The sequence below is a fragment of the Bos taurus genome, chromosome 21 (assembly GCF_002263795.3).
Source record: "Bos taurus isolate L1 Dominette 01449 registration number 42190680 breed Hereford chromosome 21, ARS-UCD2.0, whole genome shotgun sequence".
Classification (NCBI taxonomy): Eukaryota; Metazoa; Chordata; class Mammalia; order Artiodactyla; family Bovidae; genus Bos; species Bos taurus.
In genome coordinates this window covers 45,470,496-45,491,967 of record NC_037348.1, presented here as the reverse complement: position 1 = coordinate 45,491,967, position 21,472 = coordinate 45,470,496, and the positions used below count along the sequence as shown (strand labels likewise).

The window sequence follows — 21,472 nt, the reverse complement described above, 5'->3', positions numbered from 1 at the left end:
ACCTAACCCAAGTCTCAGTTTTCTCAGCTATAAAATGGAAACTAATACTAGCTCTTCCTTGAGAGGAGGATTTGTTATGATGATTAAATACCAATTTACTAAAATATCATTTATAAAGCACCTTTGATATATATCTCACAATAAGCATTAAATAAATGTTTGCAATATAAAATCTGTTGTAAATAGTTGAGATTTCATCTGATTTAGGAAAAAGTTTGGCCCCCATGAGTGAGAAGGTCCCCAGATATCATGATAACACTAGGCAGAACTTTCAAAGTTCTTTATTTTAGAAGAAGCTCTGATTTGGAAAACTCAGCAGTGGCCACAGGACGGGTAAAGGTCACTTTTCATTCCAATCCCAAAGAAAGGCAATGCCAAAGAATGCTCAAATTACCACACAATTGCACTCATTTCACACGTTAGTAAAGTAATGCTCAAAATTCCCCAAGCCAGGCTTCAGCAATATGTGAACACTGAACTTCCAGATGTTCAAGCTGGTTTGAGAAAAGGCAGAGGAACCAGGGATCAAACTGCCAACATCCGCTGGATCATCGAAAAAGCAAGAGAGTTCCAGAAAAACATCTATTTCTGTTTTACTGACTATGCCAAAGCCTTTGACTGTGTGGATCACAATAAACAGGAAAATTCTGAAAGAGATGGGAATACCAGACCACCTGACCTGCCTCTCAAGAAACCTGGATGCAGGTCAGGAAGCAACAGTTAGAACTGGACATGGAACAACAGACTGGTTCCAAATAGGAAAAGGGGTACGTCAAGGCTATATATTGTCACCCTGCTTATTTAACTTATATGCAGAGTACATCATGAGAAACGCTGGACTGGAAGAAACACAAGCTGGAATCAAGATTGCTGGGAGAAATATCAATAATCTCAGATATGCAGGTGACACCACCCTTATGGCAGAAAGTGAAGAACTAAAGAGCTTCTTGATGAAAGTGAAAGAGGAGAGTGAAAAAGTTGGCTTAAAGCTCAACATTCAGAAAACTAAGATCATGGCATCTGGTCCCATCACTTCATGGGAAATAGATGGGGAAACAGTGGAAACAGTGTCAGACTTTATTTTTTTGGGTTCCAAAATCACTGCAGATGGTGATTGCAGCCATGAAATTAAAAGACACTTATTCCTTGGAAGGAAAGTTATGACCAAACTAGACAGCATATTCAAAAGCAGAGACATTCCTTTGCCAACAAAGGTCTGTCTATTCAAGGCTATGGTTTTTCCAGTGGTCATGTATGGATGTGAGAGTTGGACTGTGAAGAAGGCTGAGTGCCGAAGAATTGATGCTTTTGAACTGTGGTGTTGGAGAAGACTCTTGAGAGTCCCTTGGACTGCAAGGAGATCCAACCAGTCCATCCTGAAGGAGATCAGTCCTTCAGTTCATTGGAAGGACTGATGCTGAAGTTGAAACTCCAATACTTTGGCCACCTCATGCGAACAGTTGACTCACTGGAAAAGACCCTGATGCTGGCAGGGATTGGGGGCAGGAGGAGAAGGGGACGAGAGAGGATGAGATGGCTGGAGGGCATCACCGACTCGATGGACATGAGTTTGGGTAAACTCTGGGAGTTGGTGATGGACAGGGAGGCCTGGCGTGCTGCGATTCATGGGGTCGCAGAGAGTCGGACATGACTGAGCGACTGAACTGACTGCTTTGACTTTATTTTCTGCCCTTCTTTTTCTTTTCCCCTGTATGATTTCTAACTCTGCCTCTATAATGCAAGTTAAAAGACAGTTATCCAGGAAATAGCACTATCCTTGATCAAGTTTCCTAAGTGTTCATTTCCTCGAAATCTGCCACGCCCCACAGGAAATGAGAGGGGAAAAGAGGATATATATCATTTCATATTAGGTATATGACAGGAAGCGTTAAAGTAGATGATTGGGTGGTGTTTGAAGTCTCAGTGTGCTCAGCCATTCAGTCCTGTCCAACTCTGCAATCCCATGGACTGTAGCCTGCCAGGCTCCCCCATCCATGGAATTTTCCAGGCAAGCATAATGGAGTGGATTGCCATGCCCTCCTCCAGGGGATTTTCCTGGCCCAGGGATTGAACCTGCATCTCCTGCACTGGCAGGTGGATTCTTTACCACTGTACCACCTGGGAAGCCCCTAAGAAGTCTCAATAAAATAATGTAAAATCAAGAAGAGCTCCAACATAGAGGTCCTGGTGTGATACATAAAGAATACTATAGTGAAAGTGAAAGTGACATCGCTCAGTCGTGTCTGACTCTTTGTGACCCTGTGGACTGTAGCCCGCCAGGCTCCTCTGTCCATGGGATTTTCCAGGCAAGAGTATTGAAGCCATTTCCTTCTCCAAGGGATCTCCCCAACCCAGGGATCGAACCTGGGTCTCCTGCATTGCAGGCAGATGCTTTACTCTCTGAGCCACCAGGGAAGCATGGACTATACAGTTCATGGAATTCTCCTAGTCAGAATACTGGAATGGGTAGCTTTTCCCTTCTCCAGGGGATCTTCGCAACCCAGGGATCGAACCCAGGTCTCCTGCATTGCAGGCAGATTCTTTACCAGCTGAGCCACAAGGGAAACCCAAAGAATACTATGGTAGAGCCTTTAAATAATTTATCAACAAAAATATCAAGTAGAGAGCAGGCTATGGCCTCATTCCTAATTAACAATCTCTAGAACATGAATAATAAGAAAAGTAAACTTGAAAGGTTAACACAAGGAGGCAAGTGTCACCGAGACCCACGACATTGGAAAGGTATGTTCTATTCTAATGATGCTATTGTGGTCGACACACAATGATGCTTTCCTAATACAGATTACAAAACAGATACAGACACAATGTACAGCAGTAACGGGAAATGTCACCTCTCCTGGCACTGGGGAGAGGTTTCATTCTGGTAAAAGTAGAACACCTGATAAATTGATACCATATTGACAATTTCTCAGAAAGCAGAGGAAATGACAGAGAAAACTGCTATTTAGGACTGACAGGGAGGAAACTGTAGGTGATGCAGGAGTGACAAATGCTTGCTTGCTTGGACTTTGTAACAGCAAAGGAAGGAAATCTTTCACATGTGAGGACATCAGACTCAGACAGAGTAAACGTCAAAGTGTTCACAGATTAGATGGAGATATGGGTTGGAGGTGCAGCAACGGAGACCCAGGACAACCAAGAAATAATAATTATAAATTTAAAAAACAGTAAATAATAGGGTCATGCTAAGTTGGACTGAGGGTGCCAAATGCTCTACAGAAGTCAGGGAATCAGGACAGGCCTCATCAGTGAACCTGGTGAGGAGTATCGATATTTCTCTTGACCTTTCCCTCAGGTAATTGTTGTTAAGCTTCTTGTTGCTTTTACCAAATATGTTTGAATTTTTATTTTCTGAGTTTTGCTATGAAGTTCCTGAACCAGACCTGTAGTTACTGCTGAATATATGACAGCTTGGGGACTATTCTTTGCCAAGACTGGAGTTTGGACATAAGTTCTTACTGAATAATGTCTCTAAATCTTCCAGCTGTTTCTTAGTAAACATTATTGTTTCCTCTATGGATGCCTCTGGCACTTGTGAAATCCTCTGAGTCTGGAACTCATTAATCTCTGCTGTTCACATATTCAGGGCCAATGACTAGCTGTTATTATTATTTTTAAGTTATAGACAGCAAAAAAAAGTCATTTTATTTATGTTTCAACAGTTAGTATAATATTATGAAATGATGACTAAAAATTATAAATGTTCAAAATTATGTTCCAGCTGGAAATTCTGGTCAAAGACTGAATGAGAAAAGAAGTACAAGGCAAGGGGACGTGACTGAAAAAAAGTCATCTCAAATGAGTTCGTTTCTCCAGCCCTGGCTGAATTTCATCCTAAGGTACCAAGAAAACTTATATATACAAACAATCATGCAACCATTACTGGTTTTCTCTAAAGAAGGGAGGATAAAAGTCTGGAGATAAACAAAGATGATTGTGATTTTCAAAAAGGAAGGGAATATGGATTCTGAACACAACACCACCAGCTCAGAAAAGGAGCAAGACCAAGAGGGGGCCACAGTAGTACATGACCAAGATCATGGCACAGGAGGGGCGTTACACACGGCCTCCGGGACAGCCTCTAGAGGTGTGCCCGAGCATGCACATCACACGTCACAACAGAGTGGAACACAGATGTCCACTGCCATTACTGTGAGGTATTTCTAACCACATCTCTGTCTTTACACCCTCTAGACTCAAGCCCCAGAAGAGACTGCCCAACAGGCTAAGCATGGATCCTGTGTGTGTATCTTAGTTACAGGGCTGGGACCCGGGTGAGGTGACTGAGGAACTTATTAGCCTTGAACACACAATATAAAGGGGCACCAAAACACTCACTAATCAAGATAAGTAGTATGTTAATGCAGTATTTTTAAAAGTCAAAATTGATGCAAAAATCTATGATGAACAAAATATTAAAATTTAAAGAAAGCCACAAAACAGTACCATGCTGAAGAATTGATGCTTTTGAACTGTAGTGCTGGAGAAAACTCTTGAGAGTCCCTTAGACAGCACGGAGATCAAACCAGTTATTCCTGAAGGAAATCAACCCTGAATATTCACTGGAAGGACTGATGCTGAAGTTGAAGCTCCAACACTTTGGCCAACTGATGTGAAGAGCTGACTCATTGGAAAAGACCCTGATACTGGGAAAGACTGAGGACAAGATAAGGGGCAACAGAGGATGAGATGGTTAGACAGCATCATTGACTCAATGGACATGAGTTTGAGTAAACTCTGGGAGACAGTGAAGGACAGGGAAGCCTGGCATGCTCTAGTCCATGGGGTCACAAAAAGTCTGACACAACTTAGCAAATGAACAACAAAGAACAACAACAACAATGCCAGACTGTATTGGTGCCTGAGGCAAAAGAGAAAATCAATACTACTGATCCTTCTTTCTTTAAATTTTTGTTATTTTCTTCATGGATTTTTTACATTAATTGTAATTCTTAAAAATACTGCACTAAAATAGTCCTTAATTACTGAGGTTTTCTGGCATTCCCTGAAATGCTACAGATGAGATGAGTGACTCATTCTCTTCACCCCAAGCTCACACCTGCCCCTACTTGCTAGGGAGCAACAAGAGGAACTGTCAGCTGCCATTTTTGATTTCTCCTGTAGGAGGTGTGGCTCTAAAACAGGAAGTGAGTACGGATGCTCCTTTCTGCCTGGAACACTAATCTAGCCACCTCCTTCCTCTCTCCTTCCTTTTGATCTTTTGGTTTCAGTTTAGATATCACTTCTTCACTACTGATTTAAGTGTTCCTTCTCTGTCTTTGGAGAAGGAAATGGCAACCCACTCCAGTACTCTTGCCTGGAAAATCCCATGGACGGAGGAGCCTGGTAGGCTACAGTCTATGGGGTCGCAAAGAGTCGGACACGACTGAGCGACTTCACTCACTCACTCACTCTCTGTCTTAGCATTTAATACAGTTCAGTTCAGTACTCAGCCATGTACAACTCTGTGCGACCCCATGGTCTATAGCACTCCAGGCTTCCATTTGCATCACCAACTCCCAGAACTTGCTCAAACTCATGTCCATCGAGTTGGTGATGCCATCCTACCACCTCATCCTCTGTCATCCCCTTCTCCTCCTGCCTTTAATCTTTCCCAGCATAAGGGTCTTTTCCAATGAGTCAGTTCTTCACATCAGGTGGCCAAAGTATTGGAGTTTCAGCTTTGGCATTAGTCCTTCCAATGAACACCCAGGACTGATTTCCTGTAGGATTGACTGGTTTGATCCCCTTGCAGTCCAAGGAACTCTCAAGAGTCTTCTCCAACACCACAGTTCGAAAGCATTAATTCTTCAGGGCTCAGCTTTCTTTATAATCCAACTCTCACGTCCATACATGAGTACTGGAAAAACCATAGCTTTGACTAGACGGACCTTTGTTGGCAAAGTCACATTTCTGCTTTTTAATATGTTGTCTAGGTTGGTCACAGCTTTTCTAAGGAGCAAGTGTCTTTTAATTTCATGGCTGCAGTCACCATCTGCAGTGATTTTGGAGCCTCCCCCCGCCAAATAAAGTCTCTGTTTCCATTATTTCCCCATCTATTTGCCATGAAGTGACGGGACTGGATCCCATGATCTTAGTTTTCTGAATGTTGAATTTTTAGCCAACTTTTCCACTCTCTTCTTTCACTTTCATCAAGAGGCTCTTAGTTCTTTGCTTTCTGCCATAAAGGTGGTGTCATATGCGCATCTGAGGTTATTGATACTTCTCCTGGCAATCTTGATTTCAGCTTGTACTTTCATCCAGTCCAGCATTTTGCATGATATACTCTGCATAAAAGTTAAATAAGCAGGGTGACAATATACAGCCTTGACGTACTCCTTTCCCGATTTGGAACAAGTCTGTTGTTCCATGTCCAGTTCTAACTGTTGCTTCTTGACCTGCATACAGATTTCTTAGGAGGCAAGTCAAGCGGTCTGGTATTCCCATCTTTTTATAAGAATTTTCCATAATTTGTTGTAAGCCACATAGTCAAAGGCTTTGGTGTAGTCAATAAAGTACAAGTAGATGTTTTTCTGGAACACTCTTGCTTTTTAACACATCAGCATATCAAAATACTTATCACCAAATACTTATCAATGTTTCACAATTTGTTAGCATGCTGTAAAATGAACCTGGCAGAATGTGGAGTGAGACTGGGAGTGCAGTACTGAATAGTGAGCCTCAGAAAGACATATCCATGGCCTTAATCAGTGAATGAGATCTTATTTGGATAAAATTTCAAGTGTAATCAAGTTAAGGATCCCTGAGATGACATCATTCTGAATTATCCAGGTGAGTCCTGCATCCAATAACCTTGCAAGACACAGAAGGAAAGAAGCCAGGAGACAGATAAGGCAATCACATGAAGACAGAGGCAGGGGGAACTCAGACAAGTAGACTTTTAAGATCTTCTAAATCTAAGAATCTTTATTCTAGTCACTTCCTGCCTAGTGGAAAAAAGTAATAACAACAGGGTCCATGTGGAAAGCCACCACTTAGGAAAGTTTTTCTGCAGTGTTTCTAGAAACTGATACCTCTACTTTCCAGGCAATAGACAAAAGGAGATACATTTTGATACAAGCAAGTAAGCATACAGAAATTTACCAGTATATTCACTGTGTATTATAAAATTCATAGTACCAGCCTGTCTCTAGAAAATACATGAAGCTGTGTCTAGATGTGGACTCCATTCAAATGTCATGGTCACACAGGAAATCGTAGCTGAGCCAAATTATGCAGGTAGGGTCCAAACTATCTTCTGAGTGGCCATAAAACACTTTTCAAATGTAGAAAACACTTTCAAATGTTACAATCTGTTTACACCCAGAGTCTAAACACTTTTAAATGTAGGCCCTAGCTTTCATATATGTTTTATGTCACTTTGTAGAAAAAAATGTCACTATAGGTCCATCTCACTCTATCCTTAACTTGCTGTTAATTTACAAAAGGGGCTTAGAAAAGTCTGTGAGTAGTACTTCACGAGTTCTTGAAGAAAATGTAAATATTCCAAAATAATGAAGTTCCAATTTAATACCTATTTTCTAGTGGCTAATTAAAAGGGGGGACAGTACAACTAAAACAAAGGGATATATCTTGATTGTATGGCACCAAAGAGTGTTATTTACATCGCTAAATTACTTTTATAAGACAAAATACTTTGGATAAAAAGAATTTTTTTTCCTACTAAAGTTTTATTTGCTGATCACAAAACTATTTTATTGAACACTCCAGTATATGGTGAGTTGGGTTGCACACAGATAATAAGTGGTAGATCCAAACCCCCAAGTTACTATTCTGCTGGTGTTAAAATAAGTTACCTTTGTAATAGGGAAGAACAAATCTAAATCCTTATTGTATTTGTTTCTTTTACATTGACCTCTGTATTCTATTGCTTTTGCTGCCTTCCCTAAAGGGATGTTGCCTGTAGCTTAAAGTATATATAATGGTCTATTTCTGGGAACCCTGCCTCCCACGCCTATATTAAACTAAAATCTTTAAGTTCACAGGAAACATCCTGGCCAGGCCCACCTGTGAATGGCTGCAAGAAAGAAAAAATTAGCACATCCCCTCTAAAGTCTGGCTAGAACCAGGAAATATTTGCAACAACTTACTATTATGCAGATGACACCATTCTTATGGCAGAAAGTGAAGAAGAACTAAAGAGCCTCTTGATGAAAGTGAAAGAGGAGAGTGAAAAAGGTGGCTTAAAGCTCAACATTCAGAAAACTAAGATCATGGCATCCAGTCCCATCACTTCATGGCAGATAGATGGGGAAACAGTGGAAACAGTGGCTGACTTTATTTTTCTGGGCTCCAAAATCACTGCCGATGGTGACTGCAGCCATGAAATTAAAAGACACTTACTCCTTGGAAGGAAAGTTACAACCAACCTAGACAGCATATTAAAAAGCAGAGACATTACTTTGCTAACAGAAGTCTGTCTAGTCAAGGCTATGGTTTTTCCAGTGGTCATGTATGGATGTGAGAGTTGGACTATAAAGAAAGCTGAGTGCCAAAGAATTGATGCTTTTGAACTGTGGTATTGGAGAAGACTCTTGAGAGTCCCTTGGACTGCAAGGAGATCCAACCAGTCCATCCTAAAGGAGATCAGTCCTGGGTGTTCGTTCATTGGAAGGACTGGTGTTGAAGCTGAAACTCCAATACTTTGGCCACCTGATTCGAAGAGCTGACTCATTTGAAGAGACCCTGATGCTGGGAAAGATTGAGAGCAGGAGGAGAAGGGGATGACAGAGGATGAGATGGATGGATGGCATCACCAACTCGATGGACATGGGTTTGGGTAAACTCTTGGAGTTGGTGATGGACAGGGAGGCCTGGAATGCTGCAGTTCATGGGGTAGCAGAGTCGGACACGACCAAGCGACTGAACTGAACTGTTTTTGGGGGGTTTTTTTGGCTTTACTTCTTAATCCTTCTCTCTGTTCTATAAAAGAACTAGCATCCAAACTTGGAAAAAATGGCTTTGGGGACACCAGTCCACTATCTTCTCAGTCTGCTGGATTTACCAACAAAGTTGCTATTCCTGGCCCCAACACCTCATCTCTTAATTTACTGGCCTGTTTTGTGTGGCAAGCAATAGAGCTTGAATTCAGTAACACCCTGAGCTTGTTCACCAGTTCAGTTTCTAAATTTATTTACTTATTCAAAATATTTACTACTACTGTACCATGTGAGAATGTGTTGGATAGACTATGAGGGTAAAAGATACATTGAGAACTGTAAGGAGTAGAATGACAAGTATAAAGAAAAAACATGTACATTAATAACTGTAACATAAGGTAAAGAGTGCCAAGGGATACAAGAAAAAGAGAAAATACTTTTCCAAGGAATTCCAAGGAGGAGAGACTAGTTTTAGCTTGAAAGAATAGCGTGGTGCAATCAGGGACAATTTTTGAGATATGCCTATGTGCCATCTCAAAGTCAGCTCAATAGAGGATGTGAGCAATGGAGTAGTGATGATGGTAATACAACATCTACTCTTAATTGAGCATTTACAATGTGGTCAACAATTAAAAAGCATTGTTTTATTTTTGTTGCTGTTTAATCATTAAGTCTCACCTGATTCTTTTGTGACCCCCATGGACTGTAGCCCACCAGGCTTCTTTGTCCATCAGATTTCCCAGGCAAGTATACTGGAGTGGGTTGCCATTTCCTTCTCCACGAGATCTTCCTGACCCAGGGATCAAAACTATGTCTCCTGCATTGCAGGCTGATTCTTTACCACTGAGCCACCAGGGAAGCCCATTCTTTTGTTGAATTCTCATTAAAATCCAATGAGTAGGCAGCCATTAAAAAGAATGAAATAAGACCATTTTCAGCAACATGGATGGACCTAGAGAGTGTAATACTAAGTGAAGTCAGACAGAGAAGAAATATCATATGACATCCTTTAAATGTGGAACCTAAAAAGAAATGATACAAATGAACTGACTTACAAACAGAAAGAGACTCACAGACTTAGAAAAGAATTCATGGTTGCCAGGCGGAGGGATAGTTAAGGACTTTGGAAAGGTTATATACACACTACTATATTTAAAATGGACAAGCAAAAACTGATTGTATATAGCACATGGAATTCTGCTCAATGTTAATGTGCCAACCTAGATGGGAGAGAGGATTTGGGGCAGAATGGATACATGTATGGCTGAGTCCCTTCACTGTTCACCTCAAACTACCACTACACTTTTAATTGGCTATATATACCCCAATACAAAATGCTTTTGGTGCTAAAAAAAATTAAATTAAAAAAATCCAATGAGTAGGTATTTATCCTCCTTTTATAGATGAAGTTATCAGAGAGATGTAAGGTCACTCAATTAATAAATGATCGCTCATGGGTCAAGTACATAATGCCAAAATGTATGCTATGGCTAGTATAAGGGATGCTTCTGATAGAGCATCAAGTTATAGATCTAATGGGTAGCAAGGAAGAATTTTATTTGGCTCTAGTTGGGGAATAGGTAAGAAAAGGTAGTGAAGAAAATACAGTTGAGATAGGAATTTACATTTTGGAACTAGAATAGTGGTTTGCTTTGTCAATTACAGGATTCTTAACTGAAGGATAGTCTTGCCCCATGATATCTGGCAATGTCTAGAGACACTGGTATTCACAACTGAGAAAGGTGCGGAGGCAAAGCTACTGGCATTTAACTGGGGAGAGGCCAGGGATCCTGATAAACATCCTACAATGAATAACATAACCCCACAACAAAGAATTATCTGGCCTAAAATGTCAGTAGTACCAACGTTCGTTAAGGTAGAACCAGGAATGATATACTTTAGAAAGTGAGTCAGAATGAAGGTGAAAGGTCAACACATGATGGACCTAGAAATTATCATACTAAGTAAAGTAAGTCAGACAAAAAAAAAAGACAAGTGTCACATGATATCACTTATATGTGGAATCTAAAATATAATACAAATGAACTTGCAAAACAGAAACAGACTCACAGACACAGAAAACAAACTTATGGTTACCAAAGGGTAAAGAGGGGTGAGGGGTAAATTAGGAATTTGGGATTAACAGATACACATTACTATATATAAAATACACAACCAACAAGTACCTAATATACAGAACAGGGAATGATATTCAGTATCTTGTAATAATCTATAATGGAAAATAACATGAAAAAGAATATACTACATATAAATGAATCACTTTGGTATATACCTGAAACATAAATCAACTATAAGTCAATTAAAAATTAATTTTTTAAAAAAAGAATGAAGATGAAAGGGGTAGTGGGTTAATTCAGCACACAAAAAAGAAGAAACTCTGTAGCTCAAAGCTGGCCAATTAGAATGAGAAACAAAAGGAAAGAACAAGAGAAAGAGAGAAAAAAGAGAGAATGAGAGAGAAAGAAAAGGCTGTAGTTGGGGGGGTGGGGGGCGGGTAGAGAGAAGAATACTCTTCTTTTTACAGTTTCTGATGCATGGAAAGAAATAAGAACAGAGCGTATAGGAAAAGAAAGCCAAATGAAAGTCTTTTTTTCAGAATTAAAAGTATAAATAGGAGAATCAAGAACATACTCTTCCTAAAGGAGGCTAGATGTAAGAGCTTGAAGTTACACTGTTGTGCTGAATGAACAATGACAGGAATGTACATAGAATACTCTTTTATCATAGCAAATATTACAAATAATAGCAAGATATTTTGGTGAGGTTTGTGGGAAAACAAAAATAACACAAAAAACCCAAGGGATTAAAATAGATTGATCTATTATAAATTATTTAAAAAAAATTTTAATACTAACAAAACATGTCTATTACATATATTTTAAGAATAAGTGAGTTTAAAAATATAATAATCTAACTTTAAATTGTTTAACTAACCTGGCTTTCTGGACCAAGGTGGCCAAGGTTCACCTGCTTTACTAAGAATAAATTCAGGAAGAAGCAAGATTTTCTAAATTAAAAAAAAAAAAAAAGAAAGAAAACTAAGGAAAAAAAAATGACCTGTATTTTTCTATATACCAAAAGTATATAGAATTTCTATATACCAAAATTTCTATATACCAAAGTTCATGAAAAAAAGTGAAGTGTTACTTGCTCGGTCATGTCCAGCTCTTTGCAACCCCATGGACTGTAGCCCGCCAGGCTCTTCTGTCCATGGAATTCTCTGGGCAAGAAGACTGGAGTGGGTAGCCATTCCCTTCTCCAGGGGATCTTCCTGACCCAGGGTTTGAAGACCTCTCCTGCATTGCAGGTGGATTCTTTATTATCTGAGCCACCAGGGAAGCCCTAAGCAATAGGAAAAGGCAAATTGGGAAATTATCTACAATAAATACCATAAGGGCCAATAAGTTAATCTACAAAGAGTGCATACAAAGTAAATAAATATTAATAAGCCCAACAGAAAAAAGCATAAACATATGAACTTAGAAAAATGATATGAATTCAAAAAACTGTTAACAAACATATAAAAATGTCAGTCTCATCATTTATTTTCTAAAACACCTAAAAATATCTAGATTCAATGCAATCCCTATCAAAATCTCAGATGGCTTCTTTGTAGAAATTGCCAAGCTGATTCTAAAAATTCACATGGACTCAAAATAGGCAAACAATCTTGAAAAAGAAAAAGTTGGAGGACTTATACTTGCCAATTTCAAAATCTACTACAAAGCTACAGTAATCGCCTCAGAATAAACATTAAGATCAATAAAACAGAACTGAAGTTCTGTTAAAACCTTCATTTTTGTGGTCAATTGATTTGGGGAGGGTGGGGGTTGGAGGGAGGGTGTGGTAAACTGGTTTTTAAAAAGAGTTCTAAGGTAATTCAATTGGGGAAAGAATTGCTTTTTCAACAAATTATGCCAGACACCTGGATATCCATAAACTAAAGAATGAAGTTAGGTCCATACTTTATGCCATATATAAAAATCAGTTCAAACTGATCAAAGATCTAAATATAAGAGCTGAAACTATAAAACTGCAGAAAACAAGGCACAAATTTTATGATCTTAGATTAGGCAATGGTTTCTTAAGATATGAAAACAACAGGAAAATAATAGATAAACTGGACATTATCATCATTCAAGATTTTTGTGGTCCCAAGGACACATTAAGAAAGTAAAAAGAACCATAGAGTGGGAGAAAATTTTTACAAATTCTATATCTGATAAAAAGTTCAGTACCCAAAATATATATAAAAAATTCTTACAACTCAATAATAAAATTAACCCAATTTAAACATGGGCAAAAGATCTGAATAGCCATTTCTTCAAAGAAGATAAGCAAATAGATAATAAGCGTATTAACAGATGATCAACATCATTAGCCAACAGGACACATCAAAACCACAATGAGATACCACTGTACACCCACTAAGATGACTAAGACAGTAACAACTGTGAGTGAGAATATGGAGAAATTAGAACCCTTATATATTTACTAGTGGGAATGTAAAATGGTGTGGTCACTTTGGAAAACAGTCTGATAGTTCCTCAAATGATTAAACAAAGAGTTACCATACGACTTGGCAATTCAATTTCTAGATATACAGCCAAGAGAAACAAAAATACATATCCACACAAAAGTCTGTACACAAATATTCATATAATTGTTATTCATAATAACCCCAAAGTAAAAATAATAAAATTGATAAATGTATAAACAAAATGTGGTGTATCTATACAATGGTGTATTATTTGATGATAAAAAGAAATGAAGAACTGATACATGCTATAACATGGATAAACCTTGAAAACATGCTAATTAAAAGAAGCCAATTGCGGTGATCATTTCACAGTGTATACAAGTATCCAATCATTTCATTGTACACCTGAAACTACGGTGTTATATGTCAATTATACTTGAATTTAAAAAAAGAGAACGAAGCCAGAGACAAGAAGTCACACATTGCACAATTCCATATATGATTTGATCAAAGGGGCTATATTTCAGGATAGCAATTTGACAAATGTATCAAGAACCTTAAAATGTTTATTGCTTTTGATTCAGAAATCTGAACATATTATGTCATAGATTCACATCCAAGATATTCTTCACACCACTATTTTTAATATTAAAATATGAAACAACCTAAATATTGAATAAGAGTGTGGCTATATAAACAATAGTTCCCAAAACAAATTCCATAGGAAGTCTCACCAGATGGGAAAAGCCAAAAACAAAATAAAATCTCTACTCCTTCTCCCATTCTCTCTAGATATAGATATGGGAAAAATTGAATGATACCAAAAAAACCCTCAGAAATACACCAAAATGTTAATACTGAGTGGTAAGACTGTGTATTTTTTATTTTTTCTTAGACATTTTATTTGCCAGATTTTCTAAATCAACATATTAAAAAAAGCTTTAAAAAGTATCAATAACATCAAGAATTAGTTTACATCACCTCAACTAAACAACTAAATAAATTTAAGGAATCAGTATTTCTCAAAAGTGGAAAGTCTAAAGACAGGAAATTAAGCTGAGATTGCACCTCTCTTCAGTTCCTCTCAAGAAAATGCTAGAGCACTCAGAAAAACCACAGCACCCTCTTTTGGAAGAAATGCATTGCTGTTCATGGGGAGCCTGATGGAATCGTTAAGTTTTTTAGAGCTGAGAGTCTTTAAAGAATATTAAGCCTGGTCTTCTCATTTTATAAACAAGGAAATTGGGGTTCAAAAAAAAGAGACCACCCAAGATCACAAAGGGAGGTAGCAGCAGAGTTGGGAACAGAGCCCCACATCAGATCTTAACCAGAGTTTATTTTTCCTGATCTTTCCATTTTTTAGTCAATAAATTTTTTTAAAGACAAAAAATAATAACTCTTCCAATCTTTAGTAAGTATGAAGGCCTATACTCATTAGGCAATCTAGGCACCCAGCCATTTAAAAGTATTGTTTTAGAAAGACATGTCCATTCTTGCCTATTGCTTGACACAAATCAGAATAAGAATTTATAAAACTTCACAACTTCTGCATTTGTCTACTGATAATAGACCTTTGTCTATTGATAATACCTTCTTCTAAAACAGTACATAACTCTTTCCCAAAATATAAAATACTATAGGTGTTGCTATTTTGGCTTTTCCCAAAATAATATAGGTATTGTTATTTTGGCTTTTATCATTTTCCTACTTCTAGATGTGAATAGTACCCTGCTTCCCTGACAGACAGTATTCTTTGAAATACCCTGTTTTTCTCATCATCTAAAGATGATTGACAAAAGAAACAAATGAATATTTTGATAAGTGAAAAGGATAAGGTATAGCTTTTATCATGAACAACACTGACAGTCGTTCAAGTATACAGAGCAGATATCCTGGCGATATTTTCTCTTGGCTGACAGTTTTCTACTGAAGAATCTATAAAGATAATCACTCATTCTTTTGACAATATTTACTGAGTAGTCATTATGTGCAAGGCATGGTTTTAAGTGCTTGGAATACAGCAGTGAACAAAAGGGGTAAGGTCCTTAATCTCATGGAACTTACATTCTTGGTAGGTGGGAAACTGTTAGGAAACAAAAACAAGTAAATGAATAAGGTGATTGCAAAGCATGAATAAAATGATTATCTAAGAAAAACATTAAAAAATAATCTTTTCAGTGTTATACACCCACTAAAAATGCTCATCAGTTTCATGGTGGCATCTGAGCCAGTTCTATTAAGATGTAATGTGAGTGCTCGCTTTGGCAGTACATATACTAAAATTGAAATGGTACAGACAAGATTTGCATGGCCCCGGTGCAATGATGACACACACATTTGTGAAGTGTTCCATATTTTTACCAAAAAAATTAAAAGATGCAATGTAATGTGGTCATGAAGCCTACAGTGTGTGACTTGCTCTGCTCAAGAAAACTGGAGGAGGGGAACTGTTTTGCTCTTTTTATCAGAAACTCAGTAGCATGTCTTAGTCTTCCAGGGATTTAAATCAATCTATTTATCCAATACCTGAATTAGGCAACATTTAAGGTGTTTCTAGATAGTCACACATGTATATTTTTCAAGACAATTAATACTTATTAACATGAGCCTCTTCCTCCAAAACTGTGTCACTGTCAGAATTACTAGTTATTTTTGCTACTCCTGCCAAATTCCCAATCTAAGTTTTTGCTATGTGCTGGTCAACACATAACTAGAAGCTAAAAGTTAAAAATAAAAACCACCCAGATGTATCTGATCAGATAAATTTTGTATGACCTATGTGTGGCTTCTCCTCACCCACTTTCTGGATAAAATATACTAACTGAAATCAGAGAATGAGATGAAGCATCTTCATGATCCAAAATTAAAAACATTCTGTGAATGGTGAAAGAAAGCATACAGCTGTCTTCTGACAAATAATTAAGAGACCCTTTACTCTTCATAAATAGGAACATCTTTCCAGTTACTCAGACAAAAGTCTTTCTTCTAGCCAATAAGGTAAAAACTTCAATTTATAACAACTAGTCAATTTCTTCATTTGTGCATGTGTATGTGTGCATGCATGCATACAGGTGCACATACACAATTTTACAACTTTTAATTAATACTGCAATCAGGATATAGAACAATTCCACCAGAGATCAGTTTTTAATTTTTATAACTAGACTCATTAATATTTTAATACTAGCATGTAGTTTTAATTTTTACAAGTGAAATTTAAAGATCTTACCTGTTCTAGAAAGAGTGTTCTAGCAAAAAATGAGAGAAGACAAACTGGTAAACCCTGAAATTAGAAGAAGGGCAGCAGAAAAGTAATAAAATACACTCGATATTGGTATAGGGAATGTAACTTAACTCTGAGTGTAGATGAGAAGTGATTGAAAGAAAAAAATTGGGAAGTTTCTGACAAGGAAATGAATAAAAATGGCCTCAATGTGAAAGGGTATAATTAGGGTTTGCTGTCATGAATATCACTACTTCTTTCACATTCATTAGGAAATTTGACTGCTCTGTCAGCACTTTCAGACACTGGAAATTTAGGAGGAGGAATGATATAGCCATTAAGTTTGAAGGTCTAGAACTATACTGTTCAATATATTGGCTACAAGTTACTACTGAGCACTTGAAATAGAACTAATCAGAAATGAGATGTACTGGATTTCCATGAAAATTACTATATAAATAGAATATAAAATATTTCATTAGTAATTACTAAAGTATTATTACATGTTGAAATGACATTTTGGATGGGTTAATAAAAAAGCTAAAGTTATTTTACCTAACAGGTGAACTTTTTACTTTTAACATTTTTAATGTGGCTACTAGAAGATTTTAAATAACATTATATTTCTATTGGATAGTGCTGATTAGAATGTCCCTATAGAATGTCACTGGTCTGTTCTGTGAAAACCACTTCATACAGGCCAACAGCACTGTAGGAAAAGACTTGTGATATTCAACAGCCTTGAATGAGTCAGGCAGAAGTGGTCATGCCTACACACTAGAGTTCAGTCAGTTTTGGCAGAAATGAAAATACTGATCAAGAGAGAATAGGTATAAATATAGATATCTGTAGTCTATTTTGAAATGCATAAAAAGTCCACATGAACTTATAAATGGACAAAAGACAGAAAAACAGACACCTAAAGAAGAAAGTATAGTAAAATGGTAATGGTAGAACCAAAGAGCTGAGTATGTAGATATCTACTATAAAATTCTTTAAACTTTGATGTATTTTTTAAATTTTCATAATAAAATGTTAAAAAAAAAACCCAACTAACAGGAAGGTTGCAGTTGTATGGAACAGTAGAATAAGGATAGAGTTGGGGGGGTTAGGAGCCCATTGACAGATACTCTCTCTGTTAAAATGTTGTATACTTTGCATTTCTTTCTTGGTGGAGAACAATGATGTCCTTGGTGGAGGACAAAGATCTATTTATGTATTTATGGTAATACCGAAGGAGATACTTTTTTTCTGATGACTATAGTTCTTAACTCTTAAAATCTGATTTCTGTTTTCAGGAAGTAAGGCTTTTGGTAAAGTGTAAGGGCTTTTATATAATGCTCAAGAACTTTTTTTTTGAGAGTAGAGAGTTGAAGGGCCGTGACAAAAACATTTCAGCCTTTATCTCATGTGTTGATTGATGTAACATGCCCCAAAGGTGCTAGGTGTCCTCAGGTAAATAGTCTGGCAGTATATTCTTGCTTAGCATATTAGGCCCTTATCCCTAAAAAAAAACAATCACCATAAGAGGCTTCCATGTGATATTAATAATCCTAATACCAGGAAACTTTGGGGTTAAAAATAACACACTAAATGCAATACATTCATGAGTTAGAATTTGAGCACTGCTAAATGGCAAACAAATGGCAAATACATAATCTCTAGAGGGGAAAAATGTTTTGATCAACCCTCTCAGTGAACAATGGCACACTGATAAGTAATTCATATAAATTATGTATCTTAAAATGGATAGGGAATGGACCTTGAGAAAGAATCCAGTTTAGTTCCATGGTCTCAGGAACACAAAAAACTTAGGACTCTCACTTTCAAAAGGAGAGGACTGAGGCCCAAAGAAGCTCCACTGTCTTACTTACAGTCATCCAGTCAATAAATGGTGGGGGAAGGGGTACAGTTTTCCTGCCATCTGATAGATCATGGTGCTGCTAGTCTACAAACTTATGATAAAGATGAGAGGGATTTCAAGTTAGGGGTAAACACTTAGGAATGATCTTTACAATGAGCTACAAAGGTTCAAACTTGATGCTGATTGGTGGGGATATAAAGTTGCATTAAAAAACTATGGGCCCGAACACTGTGGACCTGGCCAGTACCTGCCAGAGGTCCCAATCAGTCAACAGTGAGCTACTGAAAGACTCTGACGTTACATGTTGACACTATCTTACCCCTAACTTTAAAGCATGGCCCTGTTCTCACTAGGGAGGGAAGGAAGCAGAACACTAGTATCCTCCATTCCACTCAGAGAATTCACTAGCAGCATTCCCTCCTTCCTCCGCCATCTATGACCTCAAGGCTTCAGGGAAATGAAAAGCACTTGTTATTCACCAGAAACCCTGGAGAATCAAACGGTACATTGTCCCCAATAAGCACTACTATCAAAGTGATGTGAGATGGCTTCCAGAGTGTTTTGCACAAGCCTCAAAACACTTGAGTCAAACATCCATCCATTCAACAGTTTTTGCATACTCACCACAGGCCAGACACTGTGTTGGACACTGAGATTGCTAAAATGAAGAACAGTCCCTTCTATTAAAAAACTTAAGACAATTCAATCACATGACTGGTGCTATGACAGGGATGAAAGCAGGCTGCTTGGAGAGCACACAGACGAAGACAACGTAGTGGGAGAAAGAGGACCTCCTGGGCGGTGGGGCAGACAGAGAGATGGGGGTACTTCCTAGAGAGGGTTCCGAAGCTGAGCTATGAAGAGCGAGAAGAAAGAACCACACTAAAGAGGCTGTGTGTACAAGGACACACAACCACAGTGATAGTAAGTGTGAACTCTTTGGCAGAGTATTTTCTGTTTTAAGATCATGTCAACAGCTAATTAAAATAAATGAACAGACACTGTTGATGGCTTTCCTTTCAATCCTGAAGCTGTTTTCCTCTGTTAAAAGAGCAGAGGTATTGGCAAGGTCCATAGAGAGAGAATGTAATAGAGTCTTTTAAGATAAGCCTCTGGCATTAGACAACCTAGGTCTGCAGCTCAAATCTGACATTTACTGGTTGTAAATTTATCACAGGCAAGTTTCTTGAATTCTCTAACCCTCAGTTTCTCCATCTGCAAGGTGAAAATAATAAGACTCTTATGAGGATTAAATGAGATAATGTATGTACGGTACTCAAGAGTAGTTCCTGGCATGTGTGAAATTCTTAATAAGTGTTAGCTAAAACTAAGAAAAACAATATTAACAACATTATAAATAAACTGGAAACACCATAAATGTTTATTACTTCTGAGTAACTGGACAGAAAGAGTAGTTTGAACAATTAGGAAAATCTAAGAAATGTTACTTGCAGTTTCTGTGCAGAGTTATTGGTACAATTAACATGCTGATCGTATTCTGTCTGTAGACATTTATCTTTTTCTCTTATTTCCCCTAAGAGACTATAAAATCCTTCAGGAAAGAGACTATGCCTCTTTCACCTTTGTACTTTGGATACACTCTGTACAGGGCCTTAAAACAAGGAAGCTTTGATGAGTAATTGAAGAATAAAATGATTACAACATTCTGATTAATATAATTGGAATAAGTGGAGACAGACTAAATGATAACTGAGTTTGGTATCACTACTCCATGCTTTAAAAAATATACTGAAGTCATAAAGTGATTAGAATGTGATTTATTAAAGAAAAGAACAGTATTCTTAAGAAGTTACTTGGTGACTAAGAAGGCAGGAGACTTAACATATGCCTTTACTGTGAGCACAGAATTCAACATTACATCTTGTGGTCTATTGACCCATTTCTTTTTCAGTAGAAAACACTTTTTTTTCTCCTTTCTTTCACAAATCTCCCAACATTACTTTCCAGTAACATGATCATGTGGCATGAGCATCACCTTTAACAAAGGTTTAGGGTAGAAGAAAAAAAATTAAAAAGCACAAATGTAAGCAAGCAAAATGCTAAAATGTAAGTTGTTTCTCTGCAGGAAGTTTTTTGTGGTTGCCAGATTAAAGGAGATAACAGATACTATTTATGAACTACAAAGCTCAAGATTTAGTGGTTCAGAACTTAATGAACCAATTCAATTTAAAAAAAAACTTTAGGTGTTCTAACTTTATTTTCAAGGTAAAATTTTCTTTTAACCTCAATATAAAATGAATTCTATCAAAAGAACATCTTTACACTAAAATCTATGTTATTTAAGAATCAAGCAAAAGTGAATAAAATGTAAATCTACATTAATATATAATTTCTTTGCTCTTGTAGACTAATCTTAAGAAAGTACAAAGAGCATTTCACTATTTAAAATTACTCTTAATTTACTCTAAAAAGAATTCAGGATTAAAATGCACTAAGGAAAAAACAGAAACAATTTTCAGTATCTGTTACAGCTTCTTGTGTAACAAGTGAACAGTAACTGATGCCTTAGAAAGTTCAAAAGATGGTTAAGTTTTAGGGTAGTATTTCCCCAAGTATATTTTGAAGGACTGCTGCTGCTAAGTCGCTTCAGTCGTGTCCGACTCTGTGCAACCCCATAGACGGCAGCCCATCAGGCTCCACCATCCCTGGGATTCTCCAGGCAAGAACACTGGAGCGGGTTGCCATTTCCTCCTCCAATGCATGAAAGTGAAGTCGCTCAGTCGTGTCCGACTCTTCGAGACCCCATGGACTGGAGCCTACCAGGCTCCTCCATCCATGGGATTTTCCAGGCAAGAGTACTAGAGTGGGGTGCCATTACCTTCTCCGTCTGAAGGACTAGTATGTCCTTCAAAATGCTCTGTGAATAAAAGTTCCGTAGTCAAATAATAGATCCTCTTTTGGAAAATATCTGCTGCATACACTGTATTCTCCTTCCCTCCATA

At 37.6% G+C, this 21,472-nt stretch overlaps 1 protein-coding gene and 1 non-coding gene across 6 annotated transcripts in view; one reads left to right on the top strand and one right to left on the bottom strand.

Annotated features, from left to right (window-relative positions):
- Window positions 1-21,472, bottom strand: part of PRORP (protein only RNase P catalytic subunit) — a 138,518-nt gene that overhangs the window by 42,022 nt on the left and 75,024 nt on the right. For 2 of the 5 annotated variants that reach the window (XM_024981855.2, XM_024981856.2), the window contains one exon: window positions 16,652-16,705. The exons of the other annotated variants lie outside the window; for them this stretch is intronic. In XM_024981855.2, the coding sequence (XP_024837623.1) occupies window positions 16,652-16,705 (54 nt within the window). The remainder of the gene's footprint in view (window positions 1-16,651; window positions 16,706-21,472) is intronic. 5 annotated transcript variants of the gene reach the window in all.
- LOC112443370 (U6 spliceosomal RNA) lies at window positions 15,675-15,781 on the top strand. Its single transcript, XR_003031701.1, has one exon. It is a non-coding gene; the product is annotated as a U6 spliceosomal RNA (small nuclear RNA).